Source organism: Emys orbicularis, chromosome 3 (assembly GCF_028017835.1).
Source record: "Emys orbicularis isolate rEmyOrb1 chromosome 3, rEmyOrb1.hap1, whole genome shotgun sequence".
In the NCBI taxonomy this organism is placed as follows: domain Eukaryota; kingdom Metazoa; phylum Chordata; order Testudines; family Emydidae; genus Emys; species Emys orbicularis.
In genome coordinates, this window is record NC_088685.1 from 23,019,627 (window position 1) to 23,045,980 (window position 26,354).

The following is a 26,354-nucleotide window of genomic DNA, read 5'->3' on the forward strand; positions in this document are numbered from 1 at the left end:
GTTATATGAGCATGACGGTGAGGGAGGATGGGCCAGTCATTAGGGCACTAGTCTAGGTCTTTGGAGACAGGGATTCAATGTAGTGTTGTAGCATTTTGTAGCATATATTGTTGTGAGGTTACAATGGGATCCTGGCCCATGACTAGGACTCCTAGGTGCTCTGGTAATTCTAACTATCACTATTAATAATAATGCAAGTGTGTCACATACATGCTTCTGGTTTGAGGCGAACTATTGAGGGCAAATTTGGCCCTCATTTATATAATCCAACCCATTGTCTAAACAATCTGCCCTGATTTACAACTGGAATCCTCACTGAAGAAAATGAGGTTATACAGCAGAATTTATTAACAATCCTGTTAATGGTCGGCAATCCAGAGAGTTTTCACTCTTCCAGAGCTGTGCTCACCTGTAGTGCTAAGTGGAGTAAAAAGTAAAAAGATCTATATGTGTCATTAAAATCAGACATGACTGAATACACAGAACACACATTCACCTCTACCTTGATATAACGCTGTCCTCGGGAGCCAAAATCTTACCGCGTTATAGGTGAAACCGCGTTATATTGAACTTGCTTTGATCCACCGGAGTGTGCAGCCCTGCCCCCCTGGAGCACTGCTTTACCGCGTTATATCCAAATTCGTGTTATATCGGGTCACGTTATATCGAGGTAGAGGTGTAGTTGCTTTTCTGGTACAGTCACATTTCAAAGTAAAAAGAGTGCAACAGGCCATTTTGTGTTTTGGGGCAGCAATGGTCACAATGGGCTCTTTGGAAAACAAAAATGCTTTTCTCCAATACTTTGGTGGATCTGACGGGTACTAGACAAGGTCAGCAATGGAAACAAGTATTTAAGAAATGCTGTTCTTGTGGCGTTTTTCAACCCAAATCATGGAAGGTCTGTTCTTATGAGATTTCTGGTCTGACCAAAATGGCTTGCCCATCCAAATGCCTTTAGATGAAATCCTAACCCCAGAGATGTCAAAGAAGGGCTGGGCTCCCTGGCTGAACTATATCTGCCATGATGCAGTACCTTCTGGTTGAACTGACACTGTACATCATGTGAGTTATGTGAACATGGTGTATCATGGGAGATTAATCTAGCAACAGAGCCTACCCCACAGAGAAGAGTCAAGTCATGAGGTACCTGAATTACAACTCCCATGAGGCACCCTGGCAGTTTAGGGGAACCCAAATTACTGTTGATCCAAGCTAAAAATAAATGCTTTGATTTGGTTCAAGAAAACAAAAAGAAATATTTCGATTTGGAAATGTCAAAACTTTTCATTGTGGTCAGAAATGTCAAAATCAAATATTTTGACATTACTGAATTGAACTTTTGGGAACTTTCCATTCAGAAAAAAAAATTGCTTTTCATATTGATTTGGGAATTTTTTCCCAAATATTGGAATTCCCTATGGGATGGAAATCCTGATTTTTGACCAGCTTTAATATGCACTTAAATGTTCAAGAATACTGTACAGTTTTGAATTTCCTTCATTTAGTTCTCTGAATAATAATGATAATTTCTTATCCTTATCTCTCATTTCTTTGTTGTTGTTACCAAACAAGGAGATGAACTCTAAAAATCTGGGCTAACTGAAACCAGCAAGAATACTGAATTTTCTAATCCCAACATTTGATATGGCTTGTTGTGCCTGGATATTACCAGCCTGTCTGAAATGCATCTGCTTTTGAGCAAGGTATGAAGCAAATTTTGGCCCTATAAAGGGCATCCTTAATATTAATTGTTCTGCCTCTTCTGGCCACATGACAGCATGTTCACATTAAGTAAAGAGAAGATGCCTAAATTGCACAACAATCTAATTACTGTCATGTCTAAGTACCATTCAAGCCTCTCAGCCTGGATACTAATTCAAAGTTCTGTAGTGCTAGCTTTTCCCAGCAGTAATTTACATGATTTACTTTATTTCTTGCTAAAAGGAGGAAATCTCTTTTTGTTGGAATATTATCTTCTGCTGTTAAAACTCAGTTAAAGAAAGAAAAATACAGTTGAAGTGGCACAATCCTTTACCACAGATAAATGTTCAGTCTTCTTCTGCATTCTGAGGCCTCAGCAGCCCAGGCTGAGCCTTCTGCAGAATTGCAAAGAGGATCCAGGACTCTCACCTTTGGACCTTTTGCAATTTGCTCTGAACTTTCTAAACCATTTGGCTCAGCTGCTTGCGACAGACTATATAAATGCAGGTCCAAGTGAGAAGGCTCATTCTCTCCCTGAAACGTGGGTAGAGGAGGTGAAGGGAGAAAGGAGAAGAACTGAGGGGACAGCAGCAATAGGGTCCGGTGCTCACCATGGGCCCTCCGCAGCTCTGGCTGCTGCTGCTGCTGCTCAGCAGTGATGTTCTCACTCGTAAGTAGCAATTTATATGTCAGGGCTTTTTGCTGCTTTATGTGCAAATCTATTAAAATATCAGGGAGGGGAAAATCGATGGGACTATGAATCACAGAATCAGAGAAGCCAAGGATGGGAAATACGTAATCTATTCCCTTTTTGTGAGGGGAGTGTGTCCTAATAGCAGGATCCATACTGAATCCATACAAGGAAAAGTTGGAAATTTCACCATTTCTCTGGTTTATTTTTAATTTATTTTACAAGTGTAGTGGTATCATCTGCCTTTATTTTTGCCTAGCTGCTTTTCTTTACAGTGGTCATTGCTCACCTGCAAGGAGACGTTGTATAGTATTCTGCAGATTTAGTGTGGGTGTTGCTAATACGTTTTACAGCAAGTATGATGGGATATGAGTGATAAAACATGATGTGTCTGGTAGGAGGCACTGTATGTGAAATAGCGATTTGTATTAAAAGATGACAGTAGCTCTGTAGTAATTTTGATTCAGTTCAGTAAAGATACACCTGGTATAATTTGGGGGGGAAAAGAGTGTGGTGTGGTGGAGTTGTAAGATAACTCCCTCCTCGCCTAGGAGTGTCTGTTTAGATTGTTCAATGGTACCGTAGTTTGTAAAATGTTTCGGGATCCTTCAGGAGGATAGAACTATGGGTCCAATCCTTCACCATTGAAATAAATGGGTGTTTAGCAGGATCTGGTCCTATATGCAGGTAATGATAATATTCACCACCAATGTGCCTTTATTGACTTCACCGGAGTTACACTAAGGATGTATTTAGTCCTATACATTGTTACTAGTATTGTTATTGTTATTAGATTACATGAAATAAGTTACTTTTTTCCTAATGCAAAACAATATGAATCTGATCAGTTAAGTCAAAGAAAAGACTGTGGGCTTTGAATCAGGGCACATGAAAGAATAAAGTCTCAGTATTCAAACTAACCTTAAGTGAATGCATAGCTTTATGCAATCCAAATATTGATTAAATTAAACACATTTTTCAACAAATATGTTTACCTCTGTCATCAATACAGCTGACTCTTACTTATCTACATTTTGCCAGTCCACAAATTTTATAATTCAGACACAAAAACGGAGGTCTCCCCCTGCTTCTTTGTCAAGATTTAATAGCAGAGAGCTGTACAGAGGTCTCATATAGCAAAGCTATCATTATTTTTACAAAGAAATATTACCGCAGTACAATTATTAGTCTACTATTCAATATTTTCATAATTTCATAATTTAAAACTAACCTATAATTTTCAGTGTTGTAAAGAAAGTATATTCTGTGATGCATTTGGTCTGTTTGTCATCTATCAACTGTACTACTTCCCCCATCACAATGCTTTTTTATTATCATGTTGTACATTTAGTGCATTTTACACCATTAATATCAAGCAGCATTTTGCCACTGAGTTCAGTGATCTGAGGATCGGGCCCTTGCTTGCTAATTCACAAAATTCAGTCATTTGCAGTGTTTTTTTAATGCTCGACTTCACCATTTAGGTAGATGGAATTTTGTCTTTTACCTCAGTGTTTGCAGAACTAAGCCCTTAGTTGTTAGTACAAATTAGTGAGGCCCCACTGTGTCTGCATATCCATCTCTGGACTGTGATGCAGAATGTACATATGTATTTCTATTTTATTTGTTTGATATTAATAATTTGTAAAAGTTTTATTTTATGCTTTGCTTTTTTACAGAAGATGGGCCTGAAAGTGGAAATCCGGCTTGCTCAAGTAAGGGTTCTCCCTTTGTATTCCTTTTGCTCTACTGTTGTTTTAACTGACTATACCTCCCAAAGTTGAGGTTTTTTAGTTTTTGTTTTCCATTTCCATATATCCCTTCCTTTAAAACAGATGTTTCCTCAGGCAAAACTCCTGTTGACTTCAGGAACTAGAAGGTATCAGGGATTTAGCCCTATGAATTTTAAGACTTTTCATCAGCCTGAATAGCAGTGATTGTGGCTCTGAGTTTTAAAAAAACTTTCCATAAAGAAATACCACATTTATTTGCTTGGTTGATTTTCAAGGTCTCTTATTTTGGAAGTCCCCTTTCTCTAACTTTGAAGATTTAACAAGGAAATCGTATGCATTTCATTTCAATGTACACTGGTAATCTCACTCCTGATTTACTCCTTTCAGTTATTGCTACACCCAGGTATTTGGCTCAAATAGCTAACTAAATACCTACAGAATATGTCAATAACTCTATCAGCTGCGATAATAATTTATTAAACCAACCTAGTCAAGAAACAGGAAATGCTGACTTTATGCACAACCTTTGTAATGAACCCTGGTTGGCCTTGACAGCTTGCTTGAATACAGAATGTTCCTCTGGAGGGTCAGTGTCCCATGAGTTGTTTTGATCTTTGTCCTTGATGAGCTTTTGCTTTTTCTTATTTGACACTATAGCACCATCTACAGGTGATCAGGATTAATTCATCCATCTGAACCAATTCAGAGATTTTTTTCTGGGTTTTGCTGTCAATTTCTCAACTTTCTTTTTATTTACTATTTTCATCATTATTTATTCCTTTTATTACAGATAAGCTTCATGTTAAACACTGGAAATGACGCAGTAGTTGAAGGGAAATTATGTCTCCTAGAATTAGTACAACAGATATCAGTCTTGTGAAAATTGATGAAAGTATACAAACAATTATAGTGTGATAGAGTCTAAGGTAGTTTGGATAGCCTTCAAACTGTTTGTATGATTGTAATTAATATAATTGGCCAATCAGATTAGTTAAATAATTGAGGGTGAAGAGAACTATATCATATTAAGTATTTATTGCTATCATATTCATATTTATTAATAATTAAATCAGTGGTGTCTGAAATAAAATACTTGACATCCAGGGGAAACTAGATAAGGCTTACAGACTCTGGAAATCCAAGGAATACCCATTTTTTCATGTTCTCTGTGTATATCTATCTTCCTACTGTATTTTCCACTGCATGCATCCGATGAAGTGGGTTTTAGCCCACAAAAGCTTATGCCCAAATAAATGTGTTAGTCTCTAAGGTGCCACAAGGACTCCTTGTTCTTTTTATAAGGAAAACAACAGGATACTAACAGCAAAATTCTACTCTCATTTACAACCCCAGTGATGTCAGAGTAAACTCTCGGCCAGATCCTTAGCTGGTGTAAACTGGCAGAGATTGACTTCAACAGATCTATGCTAATTTACACCAGCTGAGGATTTGGCTCTCTGATTTGAAATTATTCAGTTCACACTTCCATAGCTTAGTCTGTCTCATATATTCCTCTTCTAAGATGTATAGCTTCCTTTTAAGATCTCTCTCTTTCCCCCTCTAAAGCGTAATTCTTGTACCAAAATATAAAGAAAGCAGTCAAACTCCTACCAGATTCTATTGAGACATTCCCTGCTGACATGATAAAATGTGTTACAGGAGCGCGGCTGAGAATATAATACACTTCACTGAGCCAAACACAGTGCTGGCATAAAGAGGCAAAACTATTGATTTCACTGGAGTTGTGTGTGCTGACTCCAAGATGAAGTTGACTTTCCTTCCTCCCAAGGAGGATCAGGGTTAGTTTCCAATTCTGCCTGCAGACACAATGGCAGTTATCTGTGAACAGAATTTGGCCCACCATTTCCAGGCCTGCCACTGGAAGATCTCATATCCCTGTGAGACAGTGAACGGAATTCTGCTTTCATTTGCATCTATGTAACCTCATTGATTTTTCATTTGATCTGGAAGCAGAATTCAGTGTACTGTTTGTGGCAGGGACCATCTTTTTTGTTCTGTGTTATACAGCACCTAGCATAATGGTCCATGACGAGGGCTCCTAGGTGCTACCACAATACAGATAATAAATAATAATAATATTAAAGCTGAATCTCCTTTGCAGGTAGTAGGGACAGATAGGTGAAATCCCCCTGTGTGAAGAGGCCCAGCACAAGGCCTGTGTGCCACTTAAGTCCTCTGAGCTCTTAGGAGAGGCTTCTAAACACATTTCCTCCTGCCTGATATTGTCTCAAGGACTTAAACAGTGCTCAGACCTGATCTGGGTCCTGTACACATCAAAAAAAATGTCCACTCACATAAAAAGGAAGAACTCCAGGGAGTCCATGAACTCAGGTGTGAGTTTGACTCAGAAAAGTATCTCATGTTCCCAGAAACTTTTGGACGGGAGGACGGTTCTTTAGATTCTTGCAGAATTACAATTAGGGATTCTGGTTTCGGGGGTTCTTTTTTTCCACTCCAGTTCCACATTTATCTTTGTAAACTTGAATCGTGTGAAATTCCTAGACAAATTGGCTCTTACAGTTGTCTTTGAATTGTGACTGAACAAATTTGAGCTGAACTCTGTTAGCAAGGAAGTAAACACCACTTTTAAAGAAACCCAATACAGACTTTTTAAAAACAATCTAATTAATTGTCTGCATAGAATCATAAAAAGGTGGGGCTGGAAGGGATATTGAGAGGCCATTAAGTCCAGCCCCCTGTGCTGAGGCAGGACCAAGTAAACCTAGGCCATCCCTGACACGTGTTTGTCCAATATGTTCTTAAAAGCTTCCAGTGATGGGGACTGCACAATCTCCCTTGGAAACCTACTCTAAAACTTAATTACAGATATAGTTAGAAAGATTTTCCGAATATCTATCTTAAATCTTCTTTGCTACAGCTTAAGCACCTTTTTTTCTTTTCCTATCTTCAGTGGACATGGAAAACAATTGATCACAGTCCTCTTTACAACAGCTGTTAGCATATTTTAAGACTATTATCGGGTCCCCCTTCAGTTTTCTTTTCTCAAGACTAAACATGCCCAGTTTTCTTAACCTTTTCTCATAGGTCAGGTTTTTAAAACCTTTTCTTATTTTTATTGCTCTCCCCTGGACTCTCTCCAATTTGTCCACATCATTCTTAAAGTGTGGTGCCCAGAACTGGATACAGCACTCCAGCTGAGGCCCTACCAGTGCTGAGTAGAGCAGGACAGTTACTTCCCATGACTTACATACAACACCCTGGAGCGATGTTGGGATTTTTGAAACTGCATCACATAGTTGACTCATTCAATTTGTGATCTACAGTAACCCCCTGATCCTTTCCAATAGTATTACTGGCTAGCCTGTTATTCCCCATTTTGTACATGTGCACTGTATAGTACTTTGCACTTGTCTTTATTGAATTTCATCTTACTGACTTCAGAACAATTCTCTAATTCATCAAGGTCATTTTGAATTCTAATCCTGTCTTTCAAAATGCTTGCAACCCCTCCAGTTTTGGTGTCATCTGCACATTTTAGAAGCATACTCTCCACTCCATCATCCAAGTCATTAAGGAACGTATTTAAGTTTGGAAGGATTTAGATTTAGATTTTTTTCAATTTGACCATACACACAGAAACCAATGAAAAAATATGCCCATCCATAATATTCTAAATTTACCAACAGGCAAAGCAAGAAAAGAGCTGCTTGAGAACTTCTTAGAGTTTGATTTAAGGATATTTACTTTGTATATTTTGACATGTGATGTTGACAATTTGTGTTTTAATGGCTATAAGGCTTTAACTTTTTAAATCTCAATATCTAATGTCATTAAATAATTATTGTCTAAACTTCCCCCCTTAATTTCCTGTAACAACTGTGAAAATTTAAATCATTTTTTTTTAAATGGCCTAAAATCCATAATTTTGCAAAACTGAAGATTTAAATAGAATATTTTTTAAAATGCTTAAAATAAATATGTATATTATCCATCAAAATTATAACAAAAATTGATTCTGTCAAACCTAAAAACATTGAATAGGGTCAGACCCAACACTGAACCCTGTGGGACCCACTAGATATGACCTCCCAGTTTGACAGTGAATCATTGATAACGACTCTTTAAGTATGGTCTTTCAACTAGTTTTGCACCTACCTTATAATAATTTCATCTAGACCACATTTCCCTCATTTGCTTAAGAGAATGTTATCTGGGACTGTATCAAAAGCCTTACTAAAATCAAGATATATCACATCTACTGCTTCTCCCCTATCCTCTAGGCCAGTAACCCTGTCAAAGAAGGAAGTTAGGTTGGTTTGGTATGATTTATTGTTGACAAATCCATGCTGGCCATTCCTTATAACCCTATTATTTTCTGTGAGCTTATAACTATATTGTTCAAAAAAAAAAAATTAAGTATCTTTCCAGGTATTAGTTAGGCTCACTGGTCTATAATTCCCCAACTCCTTTTTGCTCATCTTTTAAAGATAGGTACTATGTTAGCCCTTCTCCAGTCCTCTGGGACCTCATCCATCCTCCATGAGTTCTCAAACATAATTGCTAACAGTTCCAAGTTTAACCTGTTCTTTCCCTATTTTGGCTTGCATTCCTTCCCCTGTGTTAATATTAACTGTGATGAGTATCTCATCACCATTAACCTTTTTAATGAACACTGAAACAAAATAGGCATTAAACACCTCAGCCTTCTTGATGTCATGAGTTTTAGCTCTCCTTCCCCACTAAGTGGAAGACCTACACTTTCCTTCATCTTTCTCTTCCTTCTAATATATTTAAAGAACCTCTGTTTATTGCCTTTTATGTCCCTTGCTAGGTGTAACTTATTTTGTGCCTTAGCCTTTCTGTTTTTGTCCCTACATGCTTATGCTATTCTTTTTACTCCTCCTTAGCAATTCATCTACATTTCCACTTTTTGTAGAATTTCTTTTTTGGTTTCCATGACATTAAAGAGCTCCTGATGGAGCCATATTGGCCTTTTACTATTCTTGCTTTCTTTCCTTTGCATTGTTTCATTTATCCCTTACATTTTCTTCTGATGGGGCCTACGTTCCCAGCTGTGCTTACCATTGACTTTAATGGGGGGGGAAATCTGAGATGCATAGCCTTTAAAGCCGGAAGGGATCATTATGATCATCTAAGCTGACATGTTGCATAATACAAGACAAAGGATCCAATAACTTGTGCATCAAGGCCACAAATTCTGTTTGAGCTATAGCACATATTTTGGAAAAACACCCTATCTTGATTTAAAGGCTTCAAGTAATGACAACTCACCATATCCCTTCTACAGATTTATCTTAAAAAAAAAAAAAAAAAACGTATGTACAAAACCAAAGAAGAAATCAGCCATAGGGATATGCTAATATTTCCCTCATTTCTGGCATTATTTCCAGTTTGCACAATGCTATCTTGGTCTGTATTGTGATGATCTAAATATGCATCTGTCTGTGCTATTCATAAAAATGTATTTGTTTTTCTAATTGCAGAAGATGCAACCAGATTTAAACATCTCAGAAAATACATTTACAACTATGAAGCAGAAATAGCAAGTGGAGTGAAAGGAACAGCAGATTCACGAAGTGGCTCTAAAATTAATTGCAAGGTAAGGAAAGAGGAAGAAAGAACTGACTACAATCAGAAAAAAAGATAATGGGTAACATGGGGATTAACAATTGGAAACTCCTCCCCCATATTTTCCTATGCCCTCCATCTCCCTTCCCCCTCCATTTTTTATTTAGTGAATGTAGTGCTTGTGAAATGCACACATTTGACCGCCCTGAAGTCTGAAGCCATTTATTTTCCGACAGAAAAGGCAGTGGCAAGATTGGCAGAGTTTCTTCACTCCACTCTGCCAATGCACCTCAAACCTGACCAGCCTTTTCTACTTCTAGAGAAGAGATAGCAGAGTTGGTAACTCAGTGCATGGCTCATTCAGTATTTGGCTTATCCTCTGAATCTGCCAATAGAACCACTCAATGCTTATCCACTAGAGCCTAAACTGAGGCTGCTAATTGATCAATTGATTTCATGCAGAACACTGAATACTTACCAGGTGATGAAAACTGTCAGTTATCATATTCCTGGGTCAGGATCTGGTATCCTAGGGGTGAAAGGCTCTATAGGCCATTAGCCTGATAACCTATCCTATTCTCCTTCCAACTTCCTCAGAATGTCACATTTCACAATATTACTTCATTAACTGGGTAACTGGACAAATAGCTTTTGGATATTACAGTGTTCTGCCCAGCAACTAAATACTCCTCTGTATAATGCTCAAATTTCTTCACAAGTTCTGAAGCCAATGTCAAGACCCACACTGTAGATTGCTGGTTTACAGTGAATAGTGCTGGTCTTTGCATCTAGCATGCAGTATGGTATGGAGCAAATGTTCAGTGTTTTTCATTAGTCATCCTCATGCTTGTTCTGCTTGAAATGTACTCACTTTTGACACATTCCATATGTAAGAAATCTTATAAATTAGCGGCCTGATTCTGCTCCAATTAAAGTCAATGGGAGTAAGATCACATGTTATTATCATTACTGTAAGAATACCTATAAATACTCTGGTCATAACATTTCAAATTTCAACATTGCCAAAAAAGTTTTTGCAAAAAAATTCCCACTTTTTGACTAGCTGTAGTATTTGATTAATAATAATTCTGAACTTTATAATAATGTTGGACCATGTCACACTCACTTTCCTTAGGTAAGTAGTTCTATTGATATCAGTAGGACCAGAATAGAGCAAAGAGGACTTGGTCCATTGTGCATATTTTCAGGAGATAATATGCAGTCTTTCTTTTAAAAAGATTTGAGAGTCTAAGGTCTGTATCCTCAGCTTGTGTAAACAGAACTGGAGAAAGAGATGGTTGGATAAATGGTCCTCCCACCCTGTGGCAAATTTTTAATTTTTGGCAAAAAAAAAATCTAAATCTGAAATATTTTGGCCAAAATCCAAACTATTTTAGCCAAAATATTTCTATTCCAGAATGTCACTGCAGTGCCTTGTGGGAGTTGTAGTTTGGGTGCCTTGTGCTCCTATTTTCTTCTACAAGTTGGATTCCCTGGTTGGACTACTCTCCCCTATTGGTGAGGAGAGGCAGTGCATCATAGGAGTTGAATGGCCATGATGTATCTGAGGAGATAAAACCTGGCTGGGGAACCCAGTCCTTAGAGGAGAGTAGAAATGTGAGCCAACCAAACTACTATTCCCATGAGACAGAAATATTTTGGGTTTGGAGCATTCATTTTTTCAATGAAAAATCAAAGTTTTCCATGGAAAACAGACACTTTTTCAACAAAAAAGTCATTCAATTGAAAACCCAATATTCTGTTGAAAAATAGTTTTAACTGAAAATTCTCTACCAGCAGAAAGTGAGGAACTGGTTCATGGATCTAGTTTGGTGAAATGGATGGAGCAGGAGACCTGGGTACTTGTTCCAGGCTTTGCTATTGACTTACTATGTGTCTGTCTCTCAGTTTACCCATTGTTAATATGAGGACTATATTATTAATTATTCATATTTCCATAGCTCTTAGGAGCCCTAGTCATAGACCAGGACCCCTACATACTAGGTACTCTACAAATCTATATGACCTCTACTCCACCTGGATATTGTCAGATTACTTAAAGCACTCTTCGATCTTCACACAAAAACTGCTATACAAGTGAACGGTGCACACAGTCAGGACCGGCTCCAGGCCCCAGCGAAGGAAGCAGGTGCCTGGGGCGGCCAATAGAAAGGGGCGGCAGTCCGTGTGTTGTTGGGGCAGCATGTCTGGGTCTGCGGCGGCAATTCGGTGGTGGGTCCTTCACTCCCTGTCTTCTGCTTCGGCGGCACTTCAGCGGCAGCTCAATCGGGGTTTTGGGGGGGGAGGGGTTCGCCGCTTGGGGCAGCAAAAAAGCTGGAGCCGGCCCTGCACACAGTGTTACTTTAAAAATAAATTTAAGAAAATCTCCTGTATCTTTAAAAATATGAACCACATAGTTCTTCAGGAGTGATAGTAAGAGAAGGAGCAAACATGTGCTGTGTATGTTTTCAGGTTGAGCTGGAGGTCCCACAGCTGTGTAGCTTCATCCTGAAGACAAGCGAATGTACCCTGCGAGAGATGTCTGGTGTGGACGCTGAGGGAAAGAGTCTCCTGAAACAATCAAAGAACTCAGATGACTTTGCCAGAGCCATGGCCCAGTGAGCAAAAACTTACTAGAGCCTTTGCTAACAAACCCATCCTTATTTAATTCGGGATAGACTATGACTTCACAACCTGCTCTGTCCTTTAGAAGGGGTGGTGTATTGCAGTGCTGTCCCAGACTTGGGATTGAACTGTGAGGCTGAGAGAGCAGGAGGCTGAAGGGAGCTAGTTGCAACTCCTTGATTCAGAGCCACCTGTCTGTGGAACAATTTAGGGCTGCATGGGGACAGCCCTGAATTGTGTCATTGAAAGCCTGGGTGTAGCAGAGCTCAACTCCCTGTCCCATCCACACTCTGGGCAGGTCTACACTACGAGGGAAAGTCGATCTAAGCTACACAATTTGAGTTACGTTAGCAACTAACCACCAGGGGTCGATTTAGCTCTTCACTAGACCCGCTAAATTGAGCCCCGGTGGATCGATCGCCGCAGCGTCAATCCACCGGTAAGTGGAGACAAACCCTCTGATGCTGGAATGTTCACAGCCTGCTCCCTTCTCTCCTTCATATCAGGAGTGTAGGGAGTGCTTGTGTAGGAGTTAGTGTAGTCCACTCTGAGTTTTCTACCAGAGGAAAGTTCCCCTGAACATGAGGAATTGTCAAATGGCCGTGTCCAGCCACTTTGCAGACTATTTTGCTTGGCTTACACAGCACAAAGTAACATTAGCCCACCTAAGCATACAGCCCAGGCTTCTGCTACTGACCTTTAATGTCCTTCACAACTTAGCTCCTTCCTACACTGGTAATTTATTGTGTCTGCCCCCTCTGGTTCACCAGTGAAACCAGCTTCCATTGCTTGTTTGTCCATTTCTCCACATGAACTTTCACACTTGTTTCAATGCCTCCCTTTATGCATGGAACACCCTTCCTGAAGAAGTCTCTAATGCTATTACTCTGTCCTGCACGTCACAGGCCATAGAGTTGCACCCAGGGATTCTTGCATCAAGCAAAATAACTTGAGGTTGAGGCGCTAAGCATATTTGTTAGAAAGATATCCAGTCTTGATTTAAAGACCTCCAGTGATGGAGAATCAACCACATTGCTTGGTAGTCTGTTCCAATAGTTAATTACCCTTACTTTGAAAACATCACATCTTATTTCCTATCTGAATTTGTCTAAATTCAGCTACCAACCATTGGATTTTGTTATGCATCTGCACACTAGATTAAAGAGCGCTCTAATGTCAGAAATCTTCTCCCTGTATAGATACTTACAGATCCATCAAGTTTACCCTTAGCCTTCTCTGCAATAAACTCAATAGACTCAGCTCCTTAATCCTGTCACTATAAATTAGGTTTTCCAGACCACAAATCATTCTTGTGCTCTTCACTGAATGTCCTCAAAGTTTACAACATCTTATTCTTTAAGTGTATACACCAGAACTGAGGTGGTATTAATGGTCAGTAGTCTCCTACTCAGTATTCAAAGAAATAATATTAGGTAGAGTCGTGGTTGGGGATAGTCTATACAGAATTGGGGAAAGAACAAAGCAATATAAAATAATAAGCAGTGAGCCCAAGATCACTATTTCTCATGAAAAAGGGGAAGGGAAAGATGCAGAAACTGGTTTATTAGGGAACATTTTAAATGCTGTTTTAAATGATTTGGAATGTGTGTGTTTGTATAGTCCTTGGCACAATGGAGCCCAATCTTGATTGGGGTTTCGGGAGCCACATTAATACAAATGAATAATAATACATAATTTTACATCTAGATGTACATGGAGCATTTGGCAATAATCAAGATGGTAAGCTCTCGGCTAGCTTGTTTTTATTTTTGTCTCACACCTACTGTTTTTTTGGGGGGCAGGTATGAACTGAAATTTAGCACTCAGGATGGGAAGAAGGTCCAGCTTTATTCAGAGAAGGATGAACCAATGAACATTCTTAACATCAAGAGAGGGATCATCTCAGCACTTATTGTGCCAATGGAAACTGAAGACAATCTAAAAACAATCTCCATGGTAGGAAGCTGAGCAACCGTTAATTTACTTCTTTAACAAATTCAGCAAAACCCACTAAGTGGGCCCTGTCCTGAAGTTCTTACTCAGACAATGGGATTTCAGACTAGACTTGAACTCTTTTGGTAACATGAACAACGATGTTAATTTTTCCCGCTCTCCAGGATACCATATATGGGAAGTGCGACAGTGAAGTTGAAGTCAAGGATAGGAAAGGGAACACAGCATCAGTTATTTCAATTAATAGAAACCTGAAAACCTGCGATAACTTCAATCCCATCAGAGACTATGTCAGCCCAATTGCCCTCATAAAGGGACTGGTAAGTACATAAGGGCATAATGTTATTTAAGAAAGTGCTTCATTATAGTTATTTTAGTTCTTCAGAATCTGACCCTCCGCCTTTGCTTCCTGCCATTAGTGGTAGTCAATGGAAAAATCTGAACTTTGGGAAATGCATAGCATCTCAACTTCTTTCACATTGTTCTCACAAATACTGAAATGTGATGTGTTGTTTTTTGGTTTGGTTTTGTTTGTTTTTTAAGAGAATAGTTCGGAATCACTGATTTTATATATATGTAATCATACTTTCCCATGGGCTTAATACTGTCAGGAGTGAGGCACCTTATAAGATCAGGTCCAAGGTTTTCTAGATAGCCCATTAAACTTTATTGGCCAAATCTTCCAACATGCATATGCCCATTGCATGTAACCAGCATACGTATGCAAGTAGCTTGATGTGCATGTGCATGCTGAAGTTTCTGCATGCACCAAGATAAATCCTTTGACAAGCCCCATCCTCTGAGGAACTCAGGGTATTTGTGTGTGCAAGTAGGCTGGGTGCAAACGCACACACACGCAAACACACTCACTGAAAGATTTGTTCCTGGTACCGAATGCTCGTGTGCTTATTCTTTTAATGTTCGTTGCTGATGGAAATCTTTAAACCATTTGTAATTACAGAGTCCGTAGGAGGACTGTGAAGTACATACACTGTTTTAAAGTGTCTAAATTATTCTACCCATTGCAAATTACTTCATAATGATAAGGGCCAGTGCTTAATTTGTGCCAGAGTTTGCCAGGGCTGAGCCCGGGCACCTCTAGGCTTGACAGTTCATAGCTCTGGCACCTCTGGGTTTGTTGCATCCGTTATGAATGTAAAAAAAATACTTGAGCCCTAGCACCTAATTGCTGGAGCCCAGGCAACTTCTTTCATTACAAATTAAGCACTGATATGGCCATGTCCTTTCCTGTAGGCTGTAAGGGCTCAGTCCTGCAGTACATTCTCAAGCAAACACCATAATAACTTCACTGACACTTAGGACAAGATATCTTCAGGAGTGTTGGCTGTGAAGAGACTGCGGGATATGGACTGAGATATTGGCGCAGTTTTTCTTTAGACAAGGCTGTGATTTAATTATGAACTAAACGGCAGCACCACTCCCAATGTGCTGTCACTGTTAATGTTGCAGCCCAGTAACAATAGCCATCAGAAATGTGCTCGTTTCACTAAAACAAAATATGCTAAATGTTCCTCAAACTATGTTTTACAGCACAGCCCATTAGCCACCCTGCTCAGCAGCAGTCAAGCCTGTCAGTACACTATAGATTTAAGGAGAAGGCATGTGGCTGAAGTAAACTGCAGAGAAAAACACCTGTTTCTGCCTTCCTCATATAAGTAGGTGGCATGTTATATATCAATACCCTTCCTTTGTAAATAGTCATAATGAATGATAATAGGTCAAATTCTGCCCTGATTTACTGCCCATGCAATGGCGGGCAGGATTCAGCACAACTGAAGCACAACTAATTCAGCCACAACTAAAGGACTGCATTTTTCTGTTATTTACTAGAAATCAGTATGGTATGATGGCACAAGTCACGCAGACTCTGAAACTTGTCGAAACCCCCAAAATCAACAACAGAAACTTTGATGAAGGTAGGTCTGCAGTACTGAAACATTTTTCCGTTTCATCGTGGCACATTTCTGGCTTCCAATCTCGGCATGCACTCCTCATAAAACATGTCCACTGACCAAGTTAGATTAGCTTTGTTAAGAAATGCCTAACTACCTACGATAAAAACAGCAGCATATCACCTTCAGGAAATAGCAATGGTGTGTATTCACCTATATGTGAAATAATTCTAGATATGGGGAAACAAATGCACTGTTCAGCTACATCAGTACCTATATAAAACTTCATAAAAATCCTGTTATTTAAACAGGAAGGATGCTTCAAGGAGTCAGAACCTAAAATGTCTCTGTGATGTCCTGCTCTTGTGGGCAGCGTTGCCTAGTGGTCAGGGTTTAGGCCCTTAGATATGCAGGGGGGGGAGTATAGGGGAGTCTGGGCCCTCCCACTCCACCAGGCTCCAGCTCAGGGCCCTGTGAGGGCTATCAAAGGTCTGACATCCTGGAAATCCTTAAGGCTGCCCTTCCTAGGCAACTTCCTACTACCCCACTATGGTTCAAAGTTTGAAGTCTGTGACAAGAAGCTGTGAAGGGGGTCAGCTCACCGCTGGGCACTTCCTCATGGCTGTGCTTTGCACAGCAGTGCTCTCTATCTCTCTCAGGGCAGCAGCTGCCTCCTCCTGTGACTTGGCCCCCTAGCCATGTCCATCCCCAGTCTCTTGCCTGTCAGGGTAGTCTGTACCCGTGGGGTACAAAAGGGGCAGAATGAAGACCCCAACTCACGACCCTCGAAAATGGAATAGGACCATAAGTTGTAAGGGGTGTGACTAGGGGCGTGCACTGCAGGTATATTTGGGCCTGCTAAGGAGGAGGAGGTGGGAATGGGGAATTGGGGAACAGAGACACAGGCAAGGCTCTGCGGCGTCACAGCTGGGAAGGGGGATACGAGGTAAAGGGTCTGTGGCGTCAGAGCTGGGAAGGGGGACACGGGGTAAAGGCTCTGCGGCGTCAGAGCTGGGAAGGGGGACACGGGGTAAAGGCTCTGCGGCGTCAGAGCTGGGAAGGGGGACACGAGGTAAAGGCTCTGCGGCGTCAGAGCTGGGAAGGGGGACACGGGGTAAAGGCTCTGCGGCATCTGAGCTGGGAAGGGGGATATGAGGTAAAGGCTCTGCGGTGTCAGAGCTGGGAAGGGGGACACGGGGTAAAGGCTCTGTGGTGTCAGAGCTAGGAAGGAGGACATGGGGTAAAGGCTCTGTGGTGTCAGAGCTGGGAACGGAACACTGAGAAACAGACCCTGCCAGCGTGTAGAGCTATGAATATGCTTGCTTGGAACTAACCTCAATAAACATCAAATTGCCTGCACTTCAGACTTCTGGTCTTCTGCTTTCTGTCTGCGTGACAAGAAGCAGGGGAGAGGGTGAAGGAAAAGCCTCTAACAGTCTTCCCTTTCCTCAGGAAGTTGTTGTTGGGAGAGGTCCTCCCTTCCCTCAGCAAGTTGTTGTTGGGAGAGGTCCTGCCTTCCCTCGGCCCTTTCCTCAGGAGCTGCAAGTTTCAGATCCATTCTCTTCCCTGATCTGCCACCAGTGAGCTGTTCTGCTCCCTTTTAACTCCTCCTCCAGTCTGTTCGTGTCATAGATTCATAGATTCTTAGATTCTAGGACTGGAAGGGACCTCGAGAGGTCATCGAGTCCAGTCCCCTGCCCGCATGGCAGGACCAAATACTGTCTAGACCATCCCTGATAGACATTTATCTAACCTACTCTTAAATATCTCCAGAGATGGAGATTCCACAACCTCCCTAGGCAATTTATTCCAGTGTTTAACCACCCTGACAGTTAGGAACTTTTTCCTAATGTCCATTGATATCAACTTTTTCCTAATGTCCATTGATATCAACTTTTTCCTAATGTTTCATTGATATCAACAATGTCATAGTTGTATTTATTTATTAGCACTTCCAGTTCTTCCTGCTTATTACCCATACTTCTCGCATTTGTATATAGGCATCTAAGATACTGGTTTGATCTTTCCTCCCAGTTTTGTCCTGACCCTCCTTTCTCTCTGCCAATATAGCCCACACTCCCTCTCATTTCCGACCCATCTCCCAGGTCTCCATGTTCCCCACTTACCTGCGGGCTTTGCTCACCTGTCCCCGTCGAACCTAGTTTAAAGCCCTCCTCACTAGGTTAGCCAGTCTGTGTCCAAATAGGGTCTTTCCCCTCCTCGAAAGGTGAACGCCATCTCTGCCTAGCAGTCCTTATTAAATAGCATCCCGTGGTCTAGGAAGCCAAAGCCCTCCTGGCGACACCATCTTCGCAGCCAGGCATTCACCTCCAGGATGCATCTGTCTCTGCCCGGGCCCCTACCTTTGACAGGAAGAATCAAAGAGAATACCACCTGCGCTCCAAACGCCTTGTGTCTTGCAAGTGTGGCAGGGCAGGGCTAGCTGAGCTGCTCTGGGCTCCTGGTTACCCAGTGTGAGGTTTGTAGATCACAGTCCTTACAGAAAGAAATAATGCTTTTCCTGTTTGTTAGATAAACTGGAAAAGAAAAGACTTTCCTTGGAAAGTGCTGATACCAAATCCCTCCGGCACGGAGACGCTGTGCTGAAGGTCCTCCAGGATCTGCAGAAGTTGTCAGTCTCCCAGCAGAACCAGCAGAGAGCAAGCCTTTTTTACAAATTTGTAACTGGACTTAGAGGCTTACACAATGACACTCTAGGGTCTCTTGTACGGAAAATGATGGAGACCTCAAGGTAATGTATAAAAAGTGTAATTCTCGCATTGTGTAAACACAAAGCCTGGCAATGTTGAATCAAATTTAAATCCAGAGGTGATGTTCTCCTGTAAACAGTTTTAATCATAGCCTAAAGTAATATCTTAAATGCTGTAATAGTTGGACATTGGGAAAGACCACTAAGAGTATGTGTGTTTGAGGGAGAGACAGAAAGCTATTTAAATGTTATCCCACAAACAAACAAGTCCAGTGTGGTAATAATTTACTTCAACAGGTTTATTCTTACCTTCCACGGGGTAGTAATATTTTTCATTTGCTCATTAACTGTTACTTTGATATATATAAATCCTAATATATTTTTCGGGGAGTAGACTCCTAAGTGTAAATCAACTGCTCAGTATTATATGGAATCAAATCCAAAACTTGTACCAATTGTCCCTTAAATGGTCATGTAATAAATGCTGCACAACAGCATAATACGCCTTTATCACAGACATCAGCAGTCCCCCATGAATAGGTTACTACTATGAGATAAATCTGGATTAGACCTTGGGTAGGCTATTCAGGGAATAGATGTGTTAAAATGCACTGATTGCAAGCCCTGGCACCGGGTGCTACCACTACCCAATCTCCAGTTGTGGAGAGCAAATTTTTGGAGGTCCAGGAGTGGTGCACAAATCTATTGCTCCATCATTTCCCTCCTGGCTGCATTTTATTCCATTACACATACGCAGAAAAAAAGCAGCCTCCATTTAACTCATGTTACACTGTATGAGGATTGTGATTGGTTTGTGGATGTGTGGAGGGCGAGATGGTTAAAGAGAGAAACATGTGACTACTTATCTTGGTTGTTCTGTGTTTGTACAGTGCCTAGCACAATGTACAGTGCCTGGTCCATGACTTGGGCTCCTAAGTGCTACAATAATACAAATAATGAATAGTAATAACAGTAATGTAATAAACCTTTGTCCATAGCTGGTTATGATATTAGCATAATTTGTACAAATAATATGATTTTAACTGATTTTTAATGGCCATTTGTGTGATATATTTAGAGACACACAGAGATATAGGGATATATCACTCACACTAGAATGCATACAAATCTAGATACAGACACAGAATACATAGATATAAAAGATATCGATGATACAGATAGGGATGGAGAAGGATACGCCTGAACCAAAACCCCAGTTCCAAACCCTCCTCTGGACTTTGTGGAAGTTTGGATCTAGATTTGAACTTCAGGTTTTGGACTAGTCTCTACAGTGGACCTGACTGGAAAACTGTGACTCTGAGCCACTCCAGATTTCACGAAGTTCTGATTTGAATCTCAAATCTGAATTTCATGACTCCATAGAGACCTAAAAACATTTCTATTGTAGAAAATATCTATCCTCATTTGAATATAGTTGTAACACACTGGCTGCATGTTTCTTTCTAATATGCAACATGGACATATACTCAAGAACATTGGACTAATGTCAATAATCTCTTTCCCTTTCAGTTCCATCACAGTGCAGGGTCTGATTCAATGTGGTACCCCAGATTGCTTCGGTTCTATACTTCAGATAATAAGAACTGGAAATGTCGATCCTCTGGTGGCGGACGCAGTCACATACAGCCTTGGACTCCTGCCTTTTCCATGTACCAAAAGAATACGGGAAATTCTTAATATGGCCCAGTATCAGCAAAGTCGAGCTACTTTTTATGCTTTAAGCCATGCTGTTACCAAGTGAGTATATGTGCAGATACGTATACAGAAAAAAAATGTTAGGACACACTCTGAAAGCAATCATTATTTGGAGATTTAATCATTCAGTTTACTATGTTTGTGCAAATTGACTTAGAAAAGGATTCCCTAAGTAAGGTGTTTCTAATGGTTTCTGGTTCATTTGTGTCTTCCCTTAGATTCTATGAGGACAAGAAAACTGTGACACAGGAAATAATGGATGTTGCAAACTTTATGGAGTCAATGATTGGCAATGAGTGCTCTGGGAATGACGAGTTAACCTACCTCACACTTAGGGTATTTTAATTTGCCTCTCTCTTTATATGAGCTATTATTTTAAAATCACAGCATGCAGTATAGCATTCTGATTGATTGGGGAAATATATTTATTTCCTTGTTTTCATAATTCACAGGCTATTGGAAACATGGGCAAGGCAATGGAGGTTGCTAATCCAAACCTGAAATCTGCTCTGAAGACATGTATCAAAAGTGAAGTTGCATCAATTTCTGTTCAGAAAGCAGCCATCCAGGCACTGAGAAGAATGACTATTACTGATGAGGTAAATCAGTCTTGTATAGTTCTAGCTCATCTCAGTTGTATGCTTCAAGTTAATGATTAAACAAAGCAGGCTTTCTCCATCCATGAATATTTTATGCTATTTCCCCATTATCTATTCCCCTGCCTTTCTTTAGAACCCCTTCCTTGATTTTACCAGGGCTGATACTCCTCTCACAGCAGCATTCTCAATGGGCCAGATATTTAGCATGTGTGAATTGGCATAGCTCCATTGTGTTGCTCCTGCTTTACACAGGTTTAATTACGTGAGAGGAGAATTGGATATGTCCATTGCTATTGGATGGTGTCTTCAATGAAGTAATTACAATGAGGATGTGGCCCAGTGACTTCAAGAGAGTTACCTCTGATTTACACGGGTTTAATTACAGTGAGAGGAGAAGAATCGGGCTCATTGCTTTTACTGGGTGGATATTTGTTGTGGTAGTGTTGCCTAGTGGGTAATTCACTAGACAAACACCTAGGTTCTATTCCTGGTTCTACCACTGGCCTTCTGGGTGACCTTGGGCAAGTCAGCCTCTCTGTGCCTCATTTTCTCTATCTGTACAATGGGGATAATGGTACTGACCTCCTTTGTAAAGTGCTTTGAGATCTATGGATGAAAAGCACTGTATAAGAGCTAGGTATTATTTGTATTTGCACTACAGCAGCATCAGGTTTGTTTAAACCACATGGGTTGCATCATGCTAGACACTTTACAGAAATGTAGAAAAAGCCAGTTCCATCTCCAAAGAGCTTACAGTCTACAAGACAGGACCTTTTTTCATATTTTAAATAGTTGTTAAGATGTTGTACATCACCCCAAACATTACAGGGAATGTTTTTCTTGTGTATTATGAAGGTGAAGTAATCAGGATTATTATGTGCAATATATATGAAATAAGTAGAGCTGGTTGGGAAATGATTTATTTTTCCCTAAGAAAAATTGTCAAGCAAAAAACCTTTTCATTTTTCATCTAAAGTTTTCTTCAGAAGTGTTTGGCCTTTTGTTGACAAAATAAAAACTAAAAATGTTTTGGTTTTCAACAACCAACAAACAACAGTTTTCATTTTCAGTTGGCAGAAACCAAAATGAATTTCAGTTTTGACAAAAGCAGATTTTGTTCATGAAAATTTCCATCAAAACAAAGTTTTAATTAATTTTTTTTACCAGTCCTAGAAATAAGTATCTTCCCTCCTCTATAACTCCAATAAAGTTGCAACAAGGTTGCACGGGTGTGATTAAGGGAATCATTTGACCCAACATGTTCCAATCAGAGACTGGCAATATCATCTGCTAGCCAGATTATCAGTGCACTAATGTACCTTTCATTGTTGGTACAGGACCGTACTGTGCTTCTTAAAGCTTTCCAAAATGCCGATGCTCCAGTTGATAAACGTCTGGCAGCCTATCTCATGCTGATGAAAGGTCCTTCCACATCTGATCTCAACAAGATCACTAGAGCGCTCCTAAAGGACAAAAGTGAACAAGTGAAAAGCTTTGTTGCTACCCACATTGCCAACATCTTGGACTCTGAGGAAGTAGGCATAGAAGAGTAAGTACAATTAAATTGTACGTTGTTGACATAGGAACAAAGTTCTAACCCTAATTGGAATGGTGAACTGAAATAGCCACATTTAAACAATTTAAAGTCAGAGAGCCAGATAATCAGCTGGTATAAATTGGTGGCTTCAATACAGATATGCCAGTTTACATCCACTGAGGTTCTGGCTCTTACCCTTGCTTTTTCTACATGAACAAGTGCAGAGCATTCACTAAGTACAATCAAGACACGTGGCAGAAGAAATCATTATTGTTTGAAGACTAGCTGATTTCTGGAATGTTTACTAACTGTATTCCAATTAATTTCCTTTTTCTTAGTCTTAAAAACAAAGTACAAGAAGCTCTTAAAGGATCTCAGATTCCAGCAGCCAATGACTTCAGAAAGTTTTCACAAAATTATCAGATTTCCAAACGTATTTCCCTGCCCGGGAATGATCCTGTCTCAGCCAAAGTAGAAGGAAATCTGATATTCGATCCAAACACCTACATTCCTAAAGAAACCATGCTAAAAACTACTCTGCAGTTGTATGGACTTAGCCCAATGGATATCTTTGAGGTACAACAGATGTCAAATCCTTACATTACTCAGTTTTTACATATTTTCTTTCTGTTTGCTTATACTGACTTGCAGTGACTAAATATGTTATTTTTACAAGCACCAAGATCCTGATCTAAACCCCATTGATGTCAAAAGGAGCCCTGCCATTGACTTCAGTGGGCTTTGGATCAGACTGGCCCTTTCTTGGCACCCATTACCATTGTGCCTGGGAGCATTTCAGGCTTAGGTTGAGTCATTCAAGATCTCATTAAGCGTAAAATTCATCCCTATGCAAAAGCCCCACTTGGAGTGCATGCACTCTAATGTCACACTTGAACACTCATATTACGGTTTAGGAGGGATGTAAGCAATTCATAGGTCTTGTGCTGATGCTCTGCATGGGGGTGAATTTCACCCAAAGAGAGATCAAATGCTCTGCTCCCCAGCTGCACGCATGTGCCTTCTCTGTAGCTTTCTGTCATTGCAGTGTACATTTTAAAATGTACCATTTGTTCACCAGAGAGTCTCTTTGCTGTAAAGCTCCCTAGAAGCAGGGAATCTGTCTCAGTCATTACATTGTTTTGTTGTGTTTCAGATTGGCATAGATGGGAAGAGTTTCGAACCAACGCTAGAAGCATTGTTTGGCCAGAAAGGGTTCTTTCCCGACAGCGCCAGTAAGGCTTTGTACTGGGTTGACGGCAGAGTTCCAGAGCATGTCTCCAAGGTGCTCTTTGACTATTTTGGTTACTCCAAGGATGACCGACAGGATCAGGTATAATTTCAGACTGTTCTTTAGACAGTGTTTTATTAATATTTAGCACACGCATACATCTGTGTTCAGTACTTTCCTGCATGTGTAATGTATTGTATATCTGGAGCATTGCCCTCTCGTGGTTAATTTACAGAAGATAAAATCCCTAGTTACACCTAACTAAAGGTGATTTTCCTTTATTGCATTTCATAGAATCCTTTGTTTTAGGAACCAAAGTTCCAGAGTTCTGTCTCCAATAAGGGTATCTGTGCAGATCAGCTGGCAGCCATTATGTAATTGTACTGGGTGTATCAAATTCTCAGACTTGTTACAAGGAGATCTCATTTTGTGGTACTTTTTGATTGAATTCTCAGGATGTGATGAAAGGAATAATGCTGAACTTTGAAAAACTGATAAAAGAAATGGGAAACAAAGAAGTTCCTGAAGCTAGGGCCTACCTCCGAATCCTGGGAGAAGAACTTGGGTACATGAAACTCAACGATTTCAAGCTACTGGGAAATGTGATTTTAAAGAGCATTAAAACTCTGCAGGCCATTCCAGAGAAGGTATGTTTCTGAAGAGCAGAATGAAAATATTTCACATTAGGTTTTTCTATCAGATATTTTTATATTTATCTTCCAAATAAAGCACAGATATTTGAATGGAGTACTAGTCACTTAAAAAGAAAATTACTTAAAATGGAGTGTCAAAATTTAGCCAAAAGGCCCTATCCCCAAAGTTATTTAGGTGCCTAACTCCCATTGGAACAAATCCAGCTAATGGGAATTAGGTATCTAAATACCCTTGAGAATCTGGACCTAAAATAATTGTGCATCTCGACAACAGAAGAATGTGAGATTCAGAATAATGTCTTCAATATCATGATTATCCCTGTATCTTCATTCCATTTGATTTCACATGCTGTGGATCTAATCCACCAATGAGATCCATGCAGAGTCCCAGAGAACATAAGCCAGTGGGGGTCTGCTGAGACACAAGGAGGCACCTATTGACTCCAAAAGGATCCCATTGCAGGATTGAGACCAACATGGGAGTAATCCCTAAAATCTTAATGTTTGTCCATGTGCGATATTGCTAAAGGGTTAATGGAGGTAGAATGTATAGGAATATTTTTAAACATTTTATAATATTAAAAAGTAAAGGAAATGTATTGCACTCGAGGGATATTCGGTGAAATCCTGACCCCATTGAAGTCAGTGGGAGTTTTACCGTTGACTTCAGTGATGCCAAGATTTCACCCTTCTACCTAATCTGATCCACCTAGGTAATTATATTACACCTATCACCATGTAATCAGATGGTCACTATTGTTTCCTCAGATTTAGGTGAAGAAATTATTATATTTATTTTTCTTAAAAGCCAGATTTTGACAAATGTTCTTTGTGAATGTTTTTATTTGTGCCTCATAAAGTAATATTTTTGTGCAGTCTTGGTCTCTGTACCGTATAAGAATTGTAGTCTTAGATTATGTGATTATGATTAAAGGATATTTTAAAAGGTCCTTTATACCTCATCCTAGAATTCATTTTAATGTTACAAAGCCTACATTAAAGTACTTCATTATTTAGTGTTTCCTTATTTGATTCACAGATTGTGCAGGCCATCTCAAAAGGTACAGAGGGTGACTTATTTGTTCACTACATCTTTATGGACAATGAATTTGAGCTCCCAACCGGAGCAGGATTGCAGCTCCAAGTTGCTTTCTCGGGAATTGCAACTCCTGGAGCCAAGGCTGGGGTGAAGATTCAACCAAAGAATGTGAGTCTTAATTCCTGTCATGATATTATATTCCCCTAACAAGTGTGCCATCTCCTTTGGGAATAAAGCAGAGATATCAGCAGGTTGTCAAAGACAATACAGAATATTCCAGAAACAAAGATTAATTACAACACTTCCAGGTTGTCATTGGGTGAGGGCAATATTAAACTAACAAATTGAACAAAACAAATATTAAAATATACCTGAGTTTTATATAGCTATCTAAGATTATTCATCCAAATTAACTCAAGTTAGCATGCTAACTTCTCTGAAATCCTGAGTCACCAGAAATAGGTTTGAAACAAAATCTCCAGTCCAAACACCTCTGAAATTTGGGGTTGTAAATTTTTGAATCTGCATCCAGATTTTGCATCTGGCCCCAATTTTGGTAATCAGCCAAATTAAAACCTTGAGCCTGAGTGCTCTTATACATTGGGAACGTTTAGATAGATCTTTGGACCCATTCCTATTTGTCAAACCTTTTACTCACTGGAGCTTAGTATAATCCTCCCACTGT

The 26,354-nt window shown here is 40.0% G+C and overlaps 1 protein-coding gene across 1 annotated transcript in view; it reads left to right on the top strand.

Annotated features, from left to right (window-relative positions):
* Window positions 1-2,313: 2,313 nt before the first annotated feature.
* The window catches only part of APOB (apolipoprotein B), a 47,029-nt gene continuing 22,988 nt past the window's right edge, over window positions 2,314-26,354 (top strand). The window contains exons 1-17 of the mRNA XM_065401111.1: window positions 2,314-2,371; window positions 4,072-4,107; window positions 9,612-9,727; window positions 12,169-12,314; window positions 14,124-14,277; window positions 14,439-14,594; window positions 15,826-15,950; window positions 16,126-16,211; window positions 18,720-18,939; window positions 20,428-20,655; window positions 20,832-20,949; window positions 21,066-21,212; window positions 22,550-22,761; window positions 23,088-23,325; window positions 23,903-24,079; window positions 24,433-24,624; window positions 25,670-25,837. Coding sequence (XP_065257183.1) covers window positions 2,314-2,371; window positions 4,072-4,107; window positions 9,612-9,727; window positions 12,169-12,314; window positions 14,124-14,277; window positions 14,439-14,594; window positions 15,826-15,950; window positions 16,126-16,211; window positions 18,720-18,939; window positions 20,428-20,655; window positions 20,832-20,949; window positions 21,066-21,212; window positions 22,550-22,761; window positions 23,088-23,325; window positions 23,903-24,079; window positions 24,433-24,624; window positions 25,670-25,837 — 2,577 coding nt within the window. The remainder of the gene's footprint in view (window positions 2,372-4,071; window positions 4,108-9,611; window positions 9,728-12,168; window positions 12,315-14,123; window positions 14,278-14,438; window positions 14,595-15,825; window positions 15,951-16,125; window positions 16,212-18,719; window positions 18,940-20,427; window positions 20,656-20,831; window positions 20,950-21,065; window positions 21,213-22,549; window positions 22,762-23,087; window positions 23,326-23,902; window positions 24,080-24,432; window positions 24,625-25,669; window positions 25,838-26,354) is intronic.